Raw genomic sequence first — 20,398 nt, 5'->3', positions numbered from 1 at the left:
AATGGGGAGGTAGATATCTCCTCTCTCAATCTATATATATAGATATAGATAAATAATGAACGTAAATATAAACATAAATCACCTAGCACAATGCCTGGTGTTTAACAGCTGCTCAATTAAAGGAAGTTTTCTTATTATATTAATGATTAATATCCTTCATTGCTTATTTCTGAGCTTGCTCAGTGAGTATCTACTACTCATTTCCGTCTAGCTCTGAGGGAGCAGAGAAGTTGTTGGAATGACTGTAAGAGGCTTGACACGCATGGGGAGAGAGGAAAGAGGAGAAAGAGTGCACTTTTGGATTAAGCAAAACTTTACTGTATCACCAAGCTCAAGTTCCCAACTGCGGGGGATCAGAATTGGCTAACTCAAAATACGTCTCTTTACCTTAATTATTTTCAAGAACAAAAGACTCTGAAAGAAACTTTGACCTTCCCCCTCACTGCCTAAAAGAATTTAAGACAAAAGACCTGTCCCCAAGACAGGCCATCACCATAGATAACTCTAGGTATGGATAGACTGGGAGGGTCCTTGCTAGCCCATTCTTATCAAAGCTCTGAAAACCAAGCAAAAGTAGAAGTCATTCTTTGTAAGACACATTTACATTTGTAAAGGAAATCTCCATTTGTAAAGGTATCTCCCTCTCTGTACTGGGAAGAAGCAGGGATGATCTTAACTCTAGAAACTCTTATCAGTGTGGAAGGTGAGGACTTAAATCTGCATATTAATCTTACTCTTGTTTACTGTGCTTTTCTGGTAATCTCCCATAGCTGACTCCCCCCACCCCCAAGATCCTCCTTTGTCTTTAGCTGAAGATAGTATTTAAGATGAGAGCCTCCACCATTTTGGTGAATTGCTCAGTTTTTCCTGAGTTTCTCCCATGTATATATGTTATTAAACTTTGTTTTATTTTCTCCTGCTAACCTGCCTTTTAAAATATTTGACCAGCCATAAGAACCTTAAGGGAAAGGTGGTGGAGGGGGTGGAATTTTTCCTCTTCCCCTACACAGCTAAGTGCTGTGACTACTGTACAACCACTGTGATCACTCTTAGTAATGCTACCAGAGGTTTTGAGTGCTTACTCTGTGCCAAGCACTATGCCAGGTGTTTGAATGCAATAATTTTTTATCCAGCGTTAATATACTGATTTTACAAATGAGAGAACTGAGGGTTAAGAGGTTAAGAAACTTGCTCAATATCCAACAGTTAGTGAGAAATAGAGATGAGATTAATATCTAGGACTCTATAGCTCAAAAGACTATGTTCTTAACCACTGTGCTCTACAGCCCAACCCGTCTGGAAATTCGCCCTGAGTCAAAGCAGGGAAGGAAGAGCTGAATCCCCATAGCAATGATGAGTCTGTCAACTGCTTTCCTGTTCCCTATGCCAAGCAAGTTGCTCAGGGAAGAGGGGACTCATGGTGGCATCTTCCCCTTTCATCTGAGGATTGCATCTACCCCACAAGTTTCTAGACCTAGAAAGGGGACTGACTGAATGCCTGGGATGGCTTAATCCTGGTCTCCTCTCTGAAGGTCACACAAACTGAGCAGTCACATGGGTTGGTTGCATTTCCAGGGTGCAGCATCATGTTCCCTAAATCTGTGTCTCAGATCGTTAGTTCCCCAAATGCTCTATGAGAAAGGGTTTCCTGATTGCAAGCATTTAACAAATGAAATGTACTACATCCCTCTCTTGGAAATTCACAATGCTCATAAACATAGTAAAGGCTCTGAGAAATCTTGTAGTAAAAAAAAAGAAACAACCAACCAAAATAAAACATAGTTTACTTTGCTTAATCCATTATTTTTCAAGCACACTTGGCCATAGAACCCTTTGTCAGACTGCTACCTATAAACATTCCAGGAACTAGTGTTCCATGGAACAAATGGCAAGAAATGTTTGCATAGTTCCAGGAACACTAGATAAGGAAGCAAGAAACCCCCACCATTTTAGCTTTAATAATGGGCACACATCAACTACCCTCTCTGGGCTGTAAAATGAAAATGTTGCTCAATATAATCTCTGAGCCTCCTTCTAGCTCAATGGATCTATGACTATGGCTATATCCACAAGAGGTGGTGAAAGATTAAAATACATGGAAAACACACTCCTAGCTTCTGGGAATTTAAAATGATATAAAAGAAATACATGCATGTCAGAGCAGAGCACAGGACCTGGCAGCACAAAAATAAGTATTTAATACATTTTTGCTAAATGAATGAGGGTATGTGAAAAATATGTAAATACATTTAAACGAAACAAACTGGTATAACAGGATCTTAAGTAAAGGATGAATGAGGTCATGAGTGATTGAGATGTGGTGGGAATGCTTCCACGTAAAAATAAATTGTGAGCAGCTTTGAAAGGGTAGGAAGATAATTAACAGATATTCATTGCTTACTATGTGCCAAATAATTTACAGATGTTATGTTCATCTTTGCACCCCTATGAAGCTTGGAAAAGTTCAGTAACTTGCTCACGATCACGCATCTGGTAACTGGGGATGAAGAAGTTGGAACTAATCTACCTTGGATGTTTATTATGTATTAAGCACCGTGCTAGATGTTTTACAGGCATTATTTTACCTAATCCTCTCAAAAGTCCTATGAGGGACATAGTATTATTATTATCCCCATTTTAGAGATTAGGATAGCTTGGATTAAGAGAGCAGGGGGGAGGGATTAAGCAACTTGGTCAGGGTTACCCAGCTAGTAAGTGTAGGTATGAGGTCGCTAAGAGGGCTACCTGGCCCCGAACAGCAGTATGAACAACAATACGAATAACAGCTAAGATGTATTGAGTTCCACGCAGTCTGCATTCAGAATCTCATTTACTCCAGAGGAAGGGTCAATTGTGGTCTCCATTTTTCATTCAGGGAGACTAAGGCTTAGAGAGGTGAAGTAACTTGTCCAAGATGATAAATCTGGTAAAGGGTGGGCCTGGGGTACCTACTCCAGAGTTCAGACTCTCACTCTGCTACTTGCTTCTCACGGCCACGCTCGACAAAGGAACTCTTCTTGATCTGGAGGGTAGCTCCAGGGAAGCTTTCCTCATTCTCTGAGTTACCTCAGTGCACATAATTGTGAAATAGGTGTCATAACTCTCCAAAAGAGAGGATATGAGCGCCCACCAGCAGGAAGGAGCTGTTCATGCGCCAAATACCATTGCCCTGAGAAGCATTTCCAGAGAAGCCTGGTTGCTGGGGTTAGGAAATGCCCAAGGGAAGGATATTTGTGAGTGAGAAGCTTCTGCTGGGGATAAGAACATTTCCTGGGAAGGGAATTAAGGCTACAAGGACCTCAGCAGTCTTGCAGTGAAAAAGCCCCTTTGATTTACAGGCTGATACTGCCAGGTAGTATTTTAGTGTAGGTGTAAGAAGCAGATGGGGAAAATGTGTTCTTTTGTGGGTAATATGAAAATATCTGTGTCCAGAGAGTGATCAGAATGACGTGCAGGATGGAGAGGAGGGTGGAAAATAATAAGTGGAAAATGGAGGTTTTTATAAAGCAGATCTTGTCAGCTGGGTCTCTGGAAAGACAGCAATGAAAAGGGATTTGTCATTTCACCCTTTTTTGGCCTCGGCATTGCTGCAGCTTTGATGTTTTTCGTACCTCACAGCCTTTCTGGAAGAAGGGAGGCCCTTAGAAGTGGTTCCGGTGAGCGTGGAGTGTTAACTTGTTTATTGGCTGTTTATGTTTCTTCATGGGCTCAGGAGACCTCCCGGAGACATGGGTGCGCTGGGCAAGAGTAAATGAAGGAGACTGACAACTCTACCTCCTGGGCCACCCCACACCCAGAGTGTTCTTTTTCAGGTGTGGAAACGTGGACGCCCAGACAATTGGAGAATTCAGGTCTCTACTTCCCTAGCTAGCTGTGTGATCATGGGCGAGGCAATGCACCTCTCTGAGCTTCAGTTTTCTCATCTGCAAAATGAGCACTTTGAACCTGATGACTCCTCAGGCCAAGATTTTAACACTAGCAGTCCAGATTCCACCCCATCCCGAAGACCCTGCAGGTCACCTGTGGACTGGTGCTAATCTATGCCATTCGCCTTCCCCACACCCCTTTTCATAGCTTTGCATGAAACGGGGTAATCTGGTTTCCAGATGGGCTAATATCTCCTCCTGGCCGCAAGGCAGCTGCGCCTCTGGTGTTGGTTTCCGCACTAAACTTGATGGTCTGATTTTTAAAGGAGCGGTTGGTTTTAAAGGAACTGTCTGGTTGTGTGTCCCCGAGTTACACTGCAGTGCTAAATGTTGGAGCGAGGCAACACCGGGAGAATCCAGGCAGCAGGCTTTACCCGGGGAGGGAGGGTGCGGGGAGGAGAGAGAGGGAGAGAGGAGCGAGGGGGACTGAGGTGGGAGAGGGACTGAGACGGGAGCGGAAGGCACGGAGTCGGGGACGACAGAAGCGCAGAGGAGCGCAGAAGCACAGGGAGGGGGCAAATATATATATAGAAAGAGGGAACGCGATGCGGTAACAACTAGACGCGGAGACAGCGGGAGCCTCGGAGCCCGCGGCGAGAGGGGGAGTTCCGCTTCCTCCCGCGCCCGCGTCGCCCGGGCGCACACTGCTGTCCCGGCGCCGGCGGTGTCCTGCGCCCCTCGCTGGAGCTGGGCTCCGGCTCCGGCCCCGACCCGGGCTCGGCTCGGCGTCCTCAGCTCCGTGCTCCTCCTCCCTCCTCCAGATGGGACTGGCTCGCCTCTTTGCAAAGCCAGGCTCCCGCGGAGAGGTGGTGAGCAGCAGCCAGCAGCCGGTGTGTCCCGGACGCCGCTGACCCGGCGCGCCCAGACCCTCTGTCTACATGAGTGCCTCTCCCCGCAGACCCAGGTAAGAACTTCTTGACCTTCCTGAGCCCTAAGAGCAGCACACCTGGATGCCAGGGGTGATGATGAGGCATCCGGTGAAACTGGAAGCTGTGGAAACCTTGGGGTGGGGGCGGGGGCTGGGCTGCTGTTTGTTCTCCTCTGAATTTTCTTAGAGCAACCTCCAAGTTACCAGAGGACGCGGTAAAGCTATTAACATGGATTGTGGCGTGGCTGTGGTGCCCACACCTGAGAGTTGGTGTCCCCAGGAAACCACTGGGATAGACTGCCACCTTCGTGAATTTCCAGAGATAGCTAAGCTGGCTTCTTTCTCCATTCACTTCTGATGAGGACAGTGCTGTGGGCATGGAGACTGTGTCTGCTGCTCTCCAGCTTTCTGGCAAAAGTTTGAACTGGGCTCACTGGCTTTGCTTGTTCTGGGCAGTGCTTCCCTCCCCCGCACCTGGCCACCCCCGTCAACCCTATGCCTATTCCCCCTGCGTTGTAGAAGTCCAAGATCTGGAACAAAGACAAAGTGGACATCATGGGGTTTATCTGAAGGTACCTAGAAAGACTGGAGAAAGGTTCAGCTTTTCCTAATTTCCTCCTAGGGTAGGGGTGGGAGGTCTAGTAATTGGAGGAATTCCTGGTTCGGACCTAGGGATGCCTGGAGCTCCATTTCAGAAGAAACAGAGTTATACTTATGGAGTCAATGAGGCATGAGAAGGTGTGGCCATTAGAATGAAGTTGTTAGAGCCCAAACCACTTGTTTGCACCCATCAGCCAACCTCGTGCCTCGAGAAACTTCATTCCTCAAAAAGTTCCTGAGCAGGGCGCCTAGGCTCCAAGTCCACATAGGAACAAGCAGTTGACATTGTGCTTCCAGGCTGAGTTCTGGTGGACCTGGAGCAGTTGTGAGGGGTGACTCCATCCCATGCCCAGAATTGCAGACGGGTAGGGTGGAAGGGTTTGCACATCACATATTCTTGGAAGATCTCTAGCTTTATCCAAGGAAATAATAATGAAAAACAGGCTTGTAAAAAAATAATAAAATGTTTTCATGACAGCAGCAGATGTAAAACTCCCACCACTCTGGGCAAGGACAAAGAAATTTGTGCAGGGGGCTGAGCTGTCTCCTCTGCCAGTGCCTATGTGGGCACATCTCCTTTTGGAGACACAAACAGTGTTTTATTGATGAGGAGTCCTCTGCCTGGGGGCTTTTCCAGAGGGGCGTGTCTCAGCTGCGGCTCTCCCTTTGAGCTCAGGAAACTAATATTGGAAACAAGTTGGAAATGCTGCCTTTCTATCCCCAACCCCAAGGTCCCACTTTGCCCCTAATCTGATCTTGAGGCTCTCTGTGGAACAGGCACACTCAAAGAAAGGCATCCACCGTGTTCTAGTGTGACCTGTTTCTCTCTCTCTTTCTCTCTCTTTTTTCATTAAATAGCATTTAGAAGGTTACAGGACAAAAGATAGACATGTGTCTCCTGTGTGAGCAATTCCATCTTGTGCTCTGGGTGAGGTTAATGTTCATTCTCTCTCTTCAGCAGCGCCTCTGCCTCTGTTCCTTACTTGAAGATCATGTCTCTTATTCATACCTGGTGTCCCTATCCATGTTACCTTCACCGCTGCTCACAACTTGAACGTGCTGCCTTTGATGGTGTACAGTGAGGTCACTGGTGAGGTCGCCAGTTTTTGCCTGAGGCCCCCTCGCCTTGGCTCATGTACTTTGTAACTTGCTCAGAAGATCTTGTCCTCAACTTGCAACTTGAGCCAAGAGCTCTTCTGGGCGTCATCGGTATTAGGAGATCCAGGCTCTCCAAAGGGCGTGTGGAAGTTCTGGTTTCCCTTGTCCACACTCAAAGGCTATCTGGTTTTGGAAATTTGGGGCTGGGCATTGGTGTTAGTGTTGGAAAGAAAGCATTATGAGCAACTGATCAATACCTAGCCAAACTAGGGTGCTGCAGTAGTACCCCAATTTGACATCGTGGCCAAATGTGAGTGCCTTACTTGGTTTCTTGCTCAGCTATATTCAAGGATCGTAGGCCTTGAATAAAATCATATCTTATAAGGAGACTGCATTATAAAGGTGGTCCCTGCTCCCACCTTCTGGCCTTTGTCTTTGTAGATTAACTCACTGTGGACTCCCTGTCAGGGCTGTCCCATCAGGCACAGCTGTAGAATGTACACTCGTAACTGAAATCACCAGCCCCAGGCCTGCAGCTGCATTCCAGATGTGTTCCCACTGCTCTGCTCCCACCGCCTGCTGCTTGTACACAGGTGGCAGGTAGTTTTCAGCTGTTCGTGTCTCTGGGCTGCTATTTATGATTCTGCTATGAAGTATCAGCCATTCTGCTTGCCCTGCTGAGGGATTGCCTTCTCTTGGGGTGCCCGCTGCCGTTTATACTTTGTTTTGATTTTCATTGTTCTTTCAGCTCGATCAGGATCTTTCTTTCTTCTTCTCCTTTCCCTGTTTTGTACCTGTGGATTGGTACATCAGGAACAACATGTTCTTTTATGCCTAGGCATGATCATCCTTCAAATTGTACTAAAATCATCATTTTCTTGCTTTGATCCAGAACCCTAATATGTACAAAGCAGAAATGCTGCATGTATGTTTTTGATGCTAGGGTTCCATATACCCTTTATTTTGGTGTATACAAGGCTCTGGCTTCCAAGGGATGCCCCAGTATCCACTCGCTTTGTATCTGGTGGGTATGCATTGGACATCTGCATAATGTATGAATATTGCTAGTAAGAGGCAGGAGGGTGGAAACCGTGTTACAGCAAAGTGGAGGAGGGATGTCTTAGGAAATGGGATTCTGAGTAGGCATGTGCTGTTATGAGGGTTGCCTTAATTTATTGAAGCCTCATTTGGTGTCTGTGACAATAGAGTTCTTTAGATAAGGGAACACTCGGCACTGGATTTAAGTACAAATCTGTAAGATAGCAATAAAAACAGGAATTTAAGTGCTTTTCTAGAGTGAGTTGATGTTATGAATCTGTGAGTTAGTGGTCTGCCACCACCTTTTCTGTTAGGCTTCCCTCAAACCAACAGTGAGGTTCTGTCTTCAGGGAGAAAGTTCCTGGTGATCTATGGTAGGGGAAAAAGATATCTGCTGTTGTTCATGGATCCCACAGGCGAGGAACCCATTCTAAGCATAGTGAATGAGTTGGGTCCATCAGCCATATGCACAGACTTGAAACAACCTGGAGCCTTTGGTTTGAAACTAGGTCAAATAGTGGGACATTTCTAAGACCCAACATGCGTGAAGCAGGAAGCATCTCTCCTCTCTCAGCATCCATATGGGCTTTTGGAGCAGCTCTGGAGCCCCTGGTGAAGGAGAAATTTCTGTTTCTGAGCCAGAATTGTAATAAGGTTGATGTGGAGGTGGCTGTGGGCTTCAAGGATCAGAGCAGAGAGTGCAACTTCAGCATTCATTTTTTTAAAAACTTCATAAAATTAAAAATTGATTTGTCTAAAACACAAGACCAGTGAGGTGCCACCTGCCTGCCCGCACCCCTGCTAGACAGCTCATCTGCCATTCCATCTAATTGATCTCTGAAATCCCATCTTTCTAAACATTTTCGGTGTCTGGGACTTAGAGAAGGGGTAGGGGACAGAGATGGGAATGCGGTGGAAAAGCAATTCCTAGAAAAGTTTGTCAGATCCAGGGAGGCTGGAGATAGGCTGTCCCAGAAGGCAAGGGTGGTCCAGGGGAGCATATCCAAGCCTGGGAGGAGAACTGGTCCGCTGGGAGGAGAAAAAGAGAAATGACACATAAAATGATGAAGGAGGGGAGGGCGGGGCAGCAGAGAGGGGAAGCAAGCGAAGTGGGAGGAGCGAGAGGAAACAGATGGAGTGAGAGGAAGACTGAGACTGAGTGCAAGAAAAGGGGAAAGAGGGGAAAAGAGCAGAAGATGAGGGAAAGCAGCACCTTGCCGTCAGGTTTTTTTCTCTTCCTCTTTTTCCTCTGGCAGAGAAGAAAGCAGGCGATCCAGCAGAACGGCGTGGTTTTGTGCTATTGGAGCCTTCTCGTTGAAGCTGTCAAGCCTCAACCCGTCACCGCAGCTCGTGCTATTTTTACATTTTGCAGAATTGAAATTAAACAAATGACCCTGTGATGGCGTTTTCATGAAGATTTTATCCAGCACACCCACACAGCCAGTGCCGGAGTGGCTGAATATTTAGCATAATATTCCGCTTAATCAGATAAGAAGGCATCCTTGAGAGAAGCCTGGGCTTTGATAACAGCCTAACCAGGGCTGCTTTTTTTTTTTTTTTTTTTTTTTGTGAGGAAGATCAACCCTGAGCTAACATCTGTCGCCAATCCTCCTCTTTTTGCTGAGGAAGACTGGCCCTGGGCTAACATCCATGTCCATTTTCCTCCACTGTATGTGGGATGCCACCACAGCAGGGCCTGACAAGCGGTGCGTCGGTACGTCAGTGCGCGCCAGGGATCCAAACCCGGGCCACCGCAGCGGAGTGTGTGCTCTTAACTGCTCACCAGCAGGCTGGGCCCCTATACAGGGCTGCTTTAATGAAGGTGGGCAGAAGCCAGAAAGGAACCTTGTTCTCTGGCTGGGTTGGGTTTGTCCACAGGAAGAATTCCAGTTAACTGAGTTCTGGAGGACCTTAGCATTTCCCGTCCCATGCTTTTTTTTTTGGCACTGAGTTTGATTCCAGCCTTCGTGAGCCTCCTTGATCCAGTTCTCCTTCAAGATCTCGCTGATGGCAAGAAAGGGTTCACTTTCGCTGAACTTGCCCTGAGTGGAAGCCTTGCTTAGAATTTGGCTCTCACCCTATTTGCTGGCCTGGTCAGGGAAGCTCATGTGTACTCTGCTAGTGTGACAGGGCTCGCACAGCAAGAATAACGATGTTGTACATCTCATACTAGGTTAGAACACAGAGCAGGTAATGTGTTGTTGGTTTAGACACAGACTTACTTCCTTAAGTCCTGGGAGATTTAGGGGCAATTAAATGCATGCCCTTTTGTACATAACCATTCTTTTGGAGGAAAAAAACCAACAATATGTGTTAAGGGGACCAATTAATAAGACAAGCTTGGTTGGGTAGATGTGAAAATGTGCAACTATTTCAAAAAGCTTGTCACTTCCCATGCATGTGTTTGTGTTTAGTGAGGTATTTATGAGATCTTTTGCCATACGCATTGAATGTTTATATGATTCTCCATCTATTAACCTCTAAAACGCTGTTTGGACAAGTCCAGCAATAAAGACTGGATAGCAATAAAGACTACTGTTGAGTCACTTCTGACTCCAAAGGAGTAATGGATCGGACAGTGCAGCTCAGAACGGAGCTCTTCTTCCTGCTAGCTAGCCTTGTAGAGGCTGATCTTTCCCTCCGGAACTAAACAGGCTTACTAGTCAGAGAATATTCCCTGCAGTGACTATTAAAAGGTATCTTCATCTCTGACGCAGAGAACGATTGAGAGCATTGACATGAGCCATATGGATGTGTGTTCAAAGACTTGAGGAAATGAAGGATTGACAGTCCATTAAGAGAAGAGCAGAAGCCAATTTCCTTGTCTTCCCCCTAATCGGGCATTCATGTGCATTTTCTCTCGGCATTCTTTCTTCTTGGCTGTCTGGTTCAGGGAGTTCATCTGGCATGGCTTTGAAGCCAAGGAAACTTTTTATGTATCTCGGGGAAAAAAGGGAAAAAGATAAACCCAAGTCAGGACTTCCTTTACTGTAATCAAGTTCAAAGTGTGGCCTCTCAGGTGTAAAGCCTCTGTGCCTCATTCAGGTTTCAGCTCAGTTGTGCTCAGAGTTGAGCACAATTCCACTGCCAGTCCCACAGCCGTTGGAGCTGAACATGACTGTCTCTGTCATTGCTTTGTCATGTGTTTTCCCAGACTTCCCTACTTGGACCCTGAGCCTCTTCATGCTCAAGTCTTTATTTAAATGAACCCCCAGGATGAATTCCTCAACTTGTGTGGAAGTAGAGAGCTTATACAAAGTCTTTATACAAAAGTTTCCCCTTTCGGGGCCGGCCCGGTGGCGCAAGCGGTTAAGTGCGTGCGCTCCGCTGCGGCGGCCCGGGGTTCGCTGGTTCGGATCCCGGGCGCGCACCGACGCACTGCTTGGTAAGCCATGCTGTGGCGGCGTCCCATATAAAGTGGAGGAAGATGAGCACCGATGTTAGCCCAGGGCCGTCTTCCTCAGCAAAAAAAAGAGGAGGATTGGCGGATGTTAGCTCAGGGCTGATCTCCTCACAAAAAAAAAAAAAAAAAAAAAAAAAAGTTTCCCCTTTCCTCGTGAGGTGGACATAGTTATCCATCTCCTGAGTATTGGCAGTAAACAAAAGCAGCTTGAATTCTTCATTATTATTTTATCACTACTAAAATATCATTTGTATTATGTGTTATTGCTCATGGAGGTCTTTGTTATTTTAATAAGAAATATTATCATTTATATTTATTGTAAATGATATCTCATATCTCATGACAATGAGAACCTTACCCAGAATAAATTATTATTATCTGCATTTTATAGTTGCAGAAACTGGGACATAGAGACATGATGCCCAAGATCCTATAGTCAGGAAGTGGTAGAACCAGGACTTAAACCAATGTTCTTTTCTTTTTTTTTTTTTGTGAGAAAGATCAGCCCTGAGCTAACATCCATGCCAATACTCCTCTTTTTGCTGAGGAAGATTGGCCCTGACCTAACATCTATTGCCAATCCTCCTCCTTTTTTTCCCCTTTTCTCCCAAAAGCCCCAGTAGATAGTTGTATGTCATAGTTGCACATCGTTCTAGTTGCTGTATGTGGGACCCAGCCTCAGCATGGCTGGACAAGCGGTGTGTCAGTGCGTGCCCGGGATCCGAATCTGGGCCACTGGTAGCAGAGCGCGCGCACTTAACCGCTAAGCCACGGGGCCGGCCACCAATGTTCTGTTTTTAAATGCTATGATCCATTCTTAAATACTATTATACCATTCTTTCTCTTGTGGGTTCCACCCCAAATTTTCAGCACCATCTTTTTTCTCATAGCCTCTCTCATCATCTTTCATTAGTTCTCTATATCTGCAGGGAGGGGTGTATAAGCACCTCCTTGTAGTTGGTACACAAAGGGATTCCTTAACATATGGATACCTCTGCAAACCTAATTAAAGGAATTTAGAACAGAGAGGTAGTAGACTATATTACTTTCTTTGGCACCTACTGCCTTTTTTTTAGGTTTTGGTATGTTAACCACTGCCAAGTTTTCTTGACATTTAAGTCAAAGAAAATGCTGAATGAAACTTGGTGTTATACCTACTCCTAATATCTATGACATCCCTCCTTTTCTTGTAGGTTATCCTGAAGGGAGAGTCCTACCCCATAGCCTGCTCCAGCTGAACCAGTGGCTAAATAAATTTCTGTAAGGCAAAGAAATTATAGCAGAATCTGAGGCAAACTACCACATCCGAAAGAGAGCAAGTCTGTTAGGATTCAAGTCCCTATAAATCAACCTTTTGAGGTCTTTCTTCATATTGGCCGGGGCCATTCCCTCCATTTGAACTCACATGGCAACAATCAATAGAGAATGTTAATTTCTGGTCCTGGCTGGTCTTTTGCATGTATGAGCTTCCTGCCATTTGTCTGAGAAAGTACAAACCCAGGTAAATAAGGCTGTGCTGATGGCTTTGTTTAGCAATTAGACCAAGCTGAATGATATATTTTGGCTTGTCAAGAAGCAAGAACTAGTTAGCAGAGACAGCCTGCTAACTGTGAATGAGACAAAAGGAGTGCTGCCCGACTATGAATGAGACAAAAGGATTTATGAAATTGGGTTTTAAAAATAATTTCACCCATTCTTTTTTTTCTCCCCAAATATGATCATTCTTAATACATCTGGATGTCTCACGAACCTGAGTTCAATGCTAGTCCTAGGTTTTGACTCTTCTATCTGAAGCCTGATCTCTCTTAGCAATAGCCAAATTTAATTTAGGCATTGAGCATTTGGGCTATCTTGTAACCTGCATTGAAATGATGATACTGTGATCAAGTCGACGGCTGATCTTGGGAGAAGATAAAAAGTGGTACAAACAAGCCTGAAATAGAAGAGAGAAGAACACAGACATTTGCACTTCTTATGGATTGTATTCCTGTTGGGCAGTGGAAAGAAATGAGTTGATGGATTGGAGTCTAGGTTTTTCAGATCACTGGTGAAATGTCCTTTATCTCCTATTCTTTTCTACTAGAGTATCTCATCTCTACCAGTTTTGGGCAGGATGTAATGTATTCTTACCCCAATTTTATTCTGTTCTTGTTTATTTCTTTCTTATGTTTTACCATATCTTCTCTTTACATTCTTGCAACAAACTTGGTAAACAAGAAACCAGATGGGGGGTATTGGAGATACAGAGTTGAATAAGATAATTCTTTCTTCAAAGAGCTCATGGTATAGTGAGGAAGATAAACAAAGTACAAGACAAGTACAGAGTAACAAGTACAAAGGCAACTTGTTAGCGGCTACAGAGGTAAGAATGAGGTGGCATAGGAGCACCGAATCCAGAGCAGTGAGCACAACAGCCCAGGTGAATCTGAGAAGGCTTTTTCAGAAAGGGATATATTTGAGCTGGGTTTTAAAAAGTGAGTAGGCATATTCCAGATGGAGAAGGGTCAAATCATATTTCAGTTGGATAGCGTGTGCAGAGACGTGGAGTTTTGAGGTGCTTGATGAGTTCATGAAGAGTAATTTGGTCAGACCATGAGGTGTGCTGTAGGAGAGGTGACGAGGCTGGAGCAGCGAGCTGGCGTCAGATTGTGAAGGTCTGGTTATATAGCTGTCCTTAACAGAGGCACCTGAGAGCCCCAGACATTTTCTAGCAGGAGGGTGAGAAGAACAAATTCGTCTTTTAGGAAAATAACTTTGGCAGCAATGTGGAGGATGAACAGAAGCAGGGAGAGTCCGAAGGCCGGACGCCGTAAAAGGGCTGCTGAGTAGTCTAGGTGAGATTTGGTGCGGTCTGAACTCTGGCAAGAAAGGTTGGAAAGGACTGTCCAGCTTTGAGAGTTAGTTTAAAAAAGAGTCATCAAAATTTGGTAGCAGGTGAGTGGTGGAGGCTGAGGGAAGGAAGAGGAGGAGCCATAGATTGCATTAATGTTCCAGCTTGATGTTATCTGAACTCCGTCAATGGCCATAAATTGAGATGTGAAGTACCAGAAAAGAAGCAGTGTTGAAAGTGAAGCTAATGAGATCAAAATTTGAGCAAGATGAGGATTGAACAGAGGCCATTACGTAGAGATGTAGGGGGTCATTCACAAACTTAGCAAAACAGTTTCAATGAAGTTGTGAGGGAAGATGAGACAGGAGTGAGTTAGTAACATTGCCAAGGGCTTATGAGTTGAATACAGCAGAGAGTTTGGGGGCATGGCTCTCAATATTTGAAAGAAAGGGAGGCGTGACAACTTAGAAGAGAAGAACGAAAAAAAGATTTTTAGAAAGTGGAGAAGCACTTGAATATACTTGTCAATAGCGGAGAGATAGCTAGATAGAAGGGGAGAGATTAAAGATACAGGAAAGAGAAGAGACAGCTCAGAGAATAGGGTTCCTAAGAACTCAAGAGGTAATAGAATCTAGAAAAAAAATTATATATATATATGTGTGTGTATATACATATAGGATTAAATTCGTAGGGGGAAGAATGAACGGGAACCACTATTTGTGGCCTGCCAAGTATTGGGCTAGATATCTTATGTTTATTGATAAATTTAATTCTCATTAAAACCATATAAGGGGAGAGAAGCAATGCTCCTTTCTCGGAAAAAGTAGGAAAGTAGCAAAAGATGAGTGCTACTTTCAGAAGTGCAGATGTGAAAAGACCATTGGAAGTCACTTCAAGAGATAACTTCAAGAGGTAGCTTTAAGAGGCAACTTCTGTTTCCTCCATAAAGAAGAAGTGAAGTCATCTTCTGAGAGTAAAGTAGGAAGTGGGGTAGGGAGTTCAAGAAGAAGGGAAAAGTTTTAAAGAGTTAAAATTATTGACTGTGGGCAAGCAAAAAGATTTCCATAGAGAGCTGATACGTGTTGAAGCTGGAAACACACTCTTTTGTGGCACTATTGTCTCAGTCTTCACCATGGCCCATGAGCTGGGCAGAGAGAGCAGCTGATTGGATTTGTCTGGGGTAGAAGATGAATTGGGAAGGTCTGGCAAAACCACAAGGCATTGAGAGTGTTGGTGTGACTATTGTCGAGGAAAGTGACCTAAAGGGAAGTAAAGCCAGAAGATGACTGATAAACTGGGAGAGTGATGAGATAGAAGATGAGATTTAAGAGGGGAAAAGAAGGTGAAATTTCAAAGGATTGGAGGTGGAGATCCTGACAGATCTCAGAGGTACTTTGAGATTCTAGGGTTGATGTCTGGATAAAGGGTTGTTTCAGCAGGATGCATGTCAGTGCCCACCTACTTTAAATTAGCATTGTCTTATTTGTATTATCAAAAGCTGGCGCTCTTTGTTCTTGCATGGGTGACCAAGAAAGGCCGTGAAATTCAACATTGAGTGGTCCTCATCCGTCTGGGGTGAGTTGGTGTGGGCCTCTCTGGGAACAGAATGCCGTGCTAGATGACATCTCATGGTCTCTCTGCCACCAGGTCTTATGATTATGTACAGGTGCAGAGCCCAATTAACAGCTGTTTTGAAGAGTTTCAAAAACATGTGATTGCCAGCTTTTTCCACCTGGGACTTCTGAAAGTCCAAGCCACAGAACTATTTCTTTAAATGGGCTTTATCATTTTATTTTATTTTATATCATCAATGCCTAAAAATAAATTTGTCCCTTCCAGAGAACAGTTCCTGTCTTTTACTTCATGAAATTTTACGTTCACGAAGTGAATTTTCTGGGCCATTCCCCACACCTCCACTCCAGCCAGGTAACATAATGGTTTCCATTTTCATTCAATCTGGCATATTCTTTGAGGTTGATTCACCACTGAGCCACATGCTTTCTACAAGTGTTGTCACTAGAAACCAAGCAAATGATGGGCCTGCTGAGGCAGACAAAGGATCTTTCTGTCATTTCAGGGGCCAGCACCAGCAGGTAATGAGCTCTGCCTGTCTGGCCTCTTCTGACTTGTTCTATTAGAGTTCTCTGTGGTTAGTCTATCCTGACTCTCTGTTCCCCCATCACCATCCTCCCAGGCTCGGCTTCAGGCTCCCCCTGTTTCTAGATGTTGTCTGCTGCATCACTGCAACATCTGTAATTTGGTGCAACTGTGTGTCTCCCTTCTACATGTAAACACCAAAAGAACACAGGTCTCTAGGTATCTGTGAACAATTGGTGTCATCCAAAAAGAGCTTTATAAATCAGAAAAAAAAAGTCTCAGCTTTGTTTTATCTGCCTGTTTATTTGTTCACCTTGACTACAGAGCACTGAAGCAAGGTTTTAAAACATCCTTTCTATGTCAGTCTGTTATCCTTCTTTACAGGTAGTTCTGGTTTCTTCCACGGCTGTTATGGTAGGAGACCAAAGGTAGGGCTTCAATGTAGAAGTCAAATGCAATTACCCAGGAAACAGTCTGTTCGAATGTCCTTCTAATAATTCAGTCATTACTTAGTTTTATGATGATTTCTGGATAAGAAATATAGAAAATTAGGATCTCGGTTGCCTTCTGAGGCTTCACCTTATTTTATATATTCCTGGCTATTCAGGATCCTAGAATCTTATCTCATTTAGCCTTTTTACAGATGAGGAAAATGAGGCCCAGAGAAGAGAAGTCAATCATCCAAGTCCCTAAAACTGGTTAGTGGCAGATCTGGGACCAGCACCCCCAACCCCTGACACAGAATTTAGTCTCAGCAACTAAATCTCCAGTTGCTGGAGAAAGGTATTTTGAGGTAGGGTAGAATGGTGTTCCCAGTAGGGTGACAGCTTGTGGGGTGACATGTCAAGTATTCTGGCCCTCAGTTTGCCCTGCATATAGATTATCTTGTAAAGTTTTCATCCTGCACCCCCTGAATCTGTCTCTTCCTGCCCTCATTGTCTGTGAGCGAATGCTTAGGGAGGGTAATTTGAACATGTAAATTTTGTTTTACCACCACACATTTAAAAATCATATGCACAATAGTATCAAATAAAAATTAATTTTCTGATTATTTATAACATATCACCCTCTATTAAAGGCAAAGTTTGTGTTGATAATTGAGAGCTGACCCTTTCTAAAACATTAGTGGTCTCTGATACAGCAGAGGGGCTAGAACCATGTACAGCGGCAACAGAATTTACCTGGTCTTATAGCTGGAAGGTTTGGGGATATGGGTGAATTTTCAGTAGTGTGGGCATAGCTTTTTGTGATTGCTGGTCCTTGATTACCCAGCTTCTGGCCTGCTAAGGTATGGCACAGACTGTCTGTGTGACCTGCCCTGGCAAGGGAGTCTGAGTCAGTGCTTCCCCTTCAGAAGAAGTGGAAATTCTCCCAAGTCACTACCATGTCAGTCAGTTTGATGGATTAGATGCTTAGGGCTGTAGAAGCTAGTACTAGGAAAATGTCCCTAATTCTGAGACTTTTGTCACTCCACAGGAAAGGCATGCTGCAAAAGGGTAAAACATGCATGAAAAGAAGGGAATCTTTAAGGTATATCTGTTATTATACATAAGTGGGAGAAGATCATTTGACTATAGACAAGAAAATGCATAGGAACCAAGTAAACTGCTCATAAGAAAATTATGGAAGTCCTCTGAGAAAGTAACCTGGTCTCCTGTCTCTGTCTTTCTGGAACATGAGTTAATAAATGATATTGTGGAACCCTCAAAGAAATCATACCGGCTCTTTTCGCCAGAGCTTGAGGTCCCTAAGAATTTAGCTATACAGAGCTTGTGGTCATTTTGGAGAATTATTTTCTATTTTCTGATTATTTTGCTCTCTGATTTGGTTTCCCCAGGGAGAATCCCATCTGGACAAAATATCAGTTAACAGCCATGTAGTCATCCATGTTAATAGCTTTACCGAGCGTGTACTCAGACATGCTAGCCGTGAAGAGAAATGTGAGATGTGGTAGGTGTTTCAATAAATCAATGGTCTCTATGCTTTGACTATTTTCCTGGTCTGTTCAAATGCTATTAACTGCTTCCAAAATGTTATAAATTATGTTTGTCATCTGGATTGTCCCTCTGTTGTCTGTGTTATTGTTTCTGTCTGTTCTTAAATTACTCATTCAATAATTTTGTGTTTTGTCTGTCCAATTCTCCCCTGCCCCTGTCAAACTGAAGCTAGTTTTTCAAGGTAGGCTATTTTGCTGTTGAGTCTCAGAGACGGAAAATGTTAACGCAAAGTAAACATTACTCTACTACTTATAGGTCCCTTCCTCTCTTATAATAAACCACTGTATCTGTTGAACTTTTAACTGAAACCACAGTCCAGAGTTTCAAAGAGCCATCTCTCCAACATGGGTATCATTAAGGTCCAGAGATTTCTAACCACAGATTTACTATCTTTAGAATAAATGCTGGAGAGCAGCCTAGCTTACGTCTAATGCAGGGAGGGCAAGTTAAAAACAGTCTTGGCATCCTTCAGATCTCTGACTCTATGGGCATTATTACAACCTTCAAGTTTTACTTTGGTAACAGCTCCTGGTGCGCTTGTCTGCCATTTGGTTAAGTTATTGCAAAGCAACCAACGACACTCTGCTTTTATTTCCAGATCATCCCAGTATAGAGCTAATGGTCTCTCACTCTGTGCTGAGTGCTTGGGTCTTGAGATGACAGATGCGGGAGAAGCAATCCTAGGAATGAGCTATACTAAAATGTAATTTAAAGCTGTGTTGCTTAGTTGCCACAGTTTAGGTGGAGCATCATGGTATCTCTCTTCCCCAATGTCACATAGAGCAAGAAAGTACTCTTCTGTGAGTGAGCTTCCCTCAAAATAGTCGCAGAGTTGTTTTTTTTGTGTGTGTGAGGAAGGTCAGCCCTGAGCTAACATCCGTGCTAATCCTCCTCTTTTTGCTGAGGAAGACCGGCTCTGAGCTAACATCTATTGCCAATCCTCCTCCTTTTTTTCCCCCCAAAGCCCCAGTAGATAGTTGTATGTCATAGTTGCACATCCTTCTAGTTGCTGTATGTGGGACGTGACCTCAGCATGGCCGGAGAAGCATTGCGTTGGTGTGTGCCCGGGATCCGAACCCGGGCAGCCAGTAGCGGAGTGCGCACACTTAACCGCTAAGCCACGGGGCTGGTCCCGTCACAGAGTTTTAATAAAAGATATTCGTTTGACCTTGGCGTTGATCCAGGTCTAATTTATATCTGAAGAATCATCGTCTTCAGCATCATTTTCATCATTGTCAACTTTTACAATGTGCCAAACACTTTGCTAAGCACAGTACATTCATGATCTCACTTAACTCACAGCACCACCATGAGTCACTACTATTAATTTCCCAGTTTTACAGATGAGAAAACCAAGACTTGGGAGACTTAATGACTTCCTCAAGGTTATTTTCTTCCTATAACACTTCCTGAAGTGTTCAGAGCTGGGATTCAAATATAGGTCTGATTTCAAGCCTGAGCTTCCAACACAATTATGTTACATGGAACGAAGCCATCAGAAACTATTTGCCAGGTATCTCCTCCATGTGAGGTACTGGGTTTATAGGAGTAGGGGTACAAAGAAGCATCAGATACCTCCCATGCCCACATGGCTTCAAATGTTGTTGGGCAAGAAGTCATTTAAAAAATAATTGACAATACACTGAATGCCCAAAATGTGGAACATAATACATATTATATTAATAAGAGGGAAATCTTGGAGAAGGTGAGATTCACACTGAGCCTTGAACAGTGGGCAAGATTTACATAGATGAAAAATAAATAGGACACGCATTTCACACAAGAGTGGTGATGTGAACAAACCCTAAGGATGCGCAAGTACCAGGCACGTTATATTGTCGAAGGGTGGAGAATGATGGGGCTGGGGTGGATGATGAGCCATCTAGGAATGAAGTATTTGTGTGCTCATCTGTCTGGTCAACTGATATGTACTGAATGCCTACTACGTGGAGGTGTTCTGTAAGGGAAGGATGAGAGATAAGGTTGGAAATGTAGATTAGCAACTCACTGATACCAAGTTCAGGACATGGGACTTTATTCTGTAGACCCAAAGTTTACAGTCAGTAGTCTAGGAAATATAGATGGGTTTCAAAACCTTCTCTGACAAATTTCCAAGCCAGTTGCCTCTGTCGTGTCCCCCTTCCCTAAGTTTTTCTGGACTTTACATTGGGGGGTAGGCGTTCCTCTGACAAAGACATCCATTTATCCATATGGGGAATCTCATGTTTAGGGAATGGGGGAAGAAAGAAACCCTATCAAAAAAGTCAAAGGACAGATTGGGGAATCGGGCTACTGTCACATCACCAAAGCTCAGAACGAGAGAGTTTGAAGAAAGTGTAGAGGGAAAGGGGCCGTGGGTATTAGATGCATCAAAGAGAAGATAAGGAGATTGCAGACCAAGAGAAATTTGATGCTTTTGAATCTGATGATTAAATTTGATGGTTGGTCAAGTGATCTTGGAGAACAATTTCAGTAGTGCAGTGGGGGCAGTAGCCCTATTAATCCCTGCAGCAGGGATTAATAAGTGAAAGGAGAGATGGT

General features: G+C 44.2%; 1 protein-coding gene across 1 annotated transcript in view; it reads left to right on the top strand.

The window, feature by feature from the left end:
• Nucleotides 1-4,702: 4,702 nt before the first annotated feature.
• Nucleotides 4,703-20,398, top strand: part of GRAMD1B (GRAM domain containing 1B) — a 234,389-nt gene continuing 218,693 nt past the window's right edge. Inside the window, exon 1 of the mRNA XM_058544967.1 lies at nt 4,703-4,830. Coding sequence (XP_058400950.1) covers nt 4,805-4,830 — 26 coding nt within the window. The 5' untranslated portion in view covers nt 4,703-4,804. The remainder of the gene's footprint in view (nt 4,831-20,398) is intronic.

Source organism: Diceros bicornis, chromosome 7 (genome assembly GCF_020826845.1).
Source record: "Diceros bicornis minor isolate mBicDic1 chromosome 7, mDicBic1.mat.cur, whole genome shotgun sequence".
Taxonomy (NCBI): Eukaryota; Metazoa; Chordata; class Mammalia; order Perissodactyla; family Rhinocerotidae; genus Diceros; species Diceros bicornis.
The sequence above is the reverse complement of the archived record's forward strand: the minus strand, read 5'-3'. Positions and strand labels throughout refer to the sequence as shown.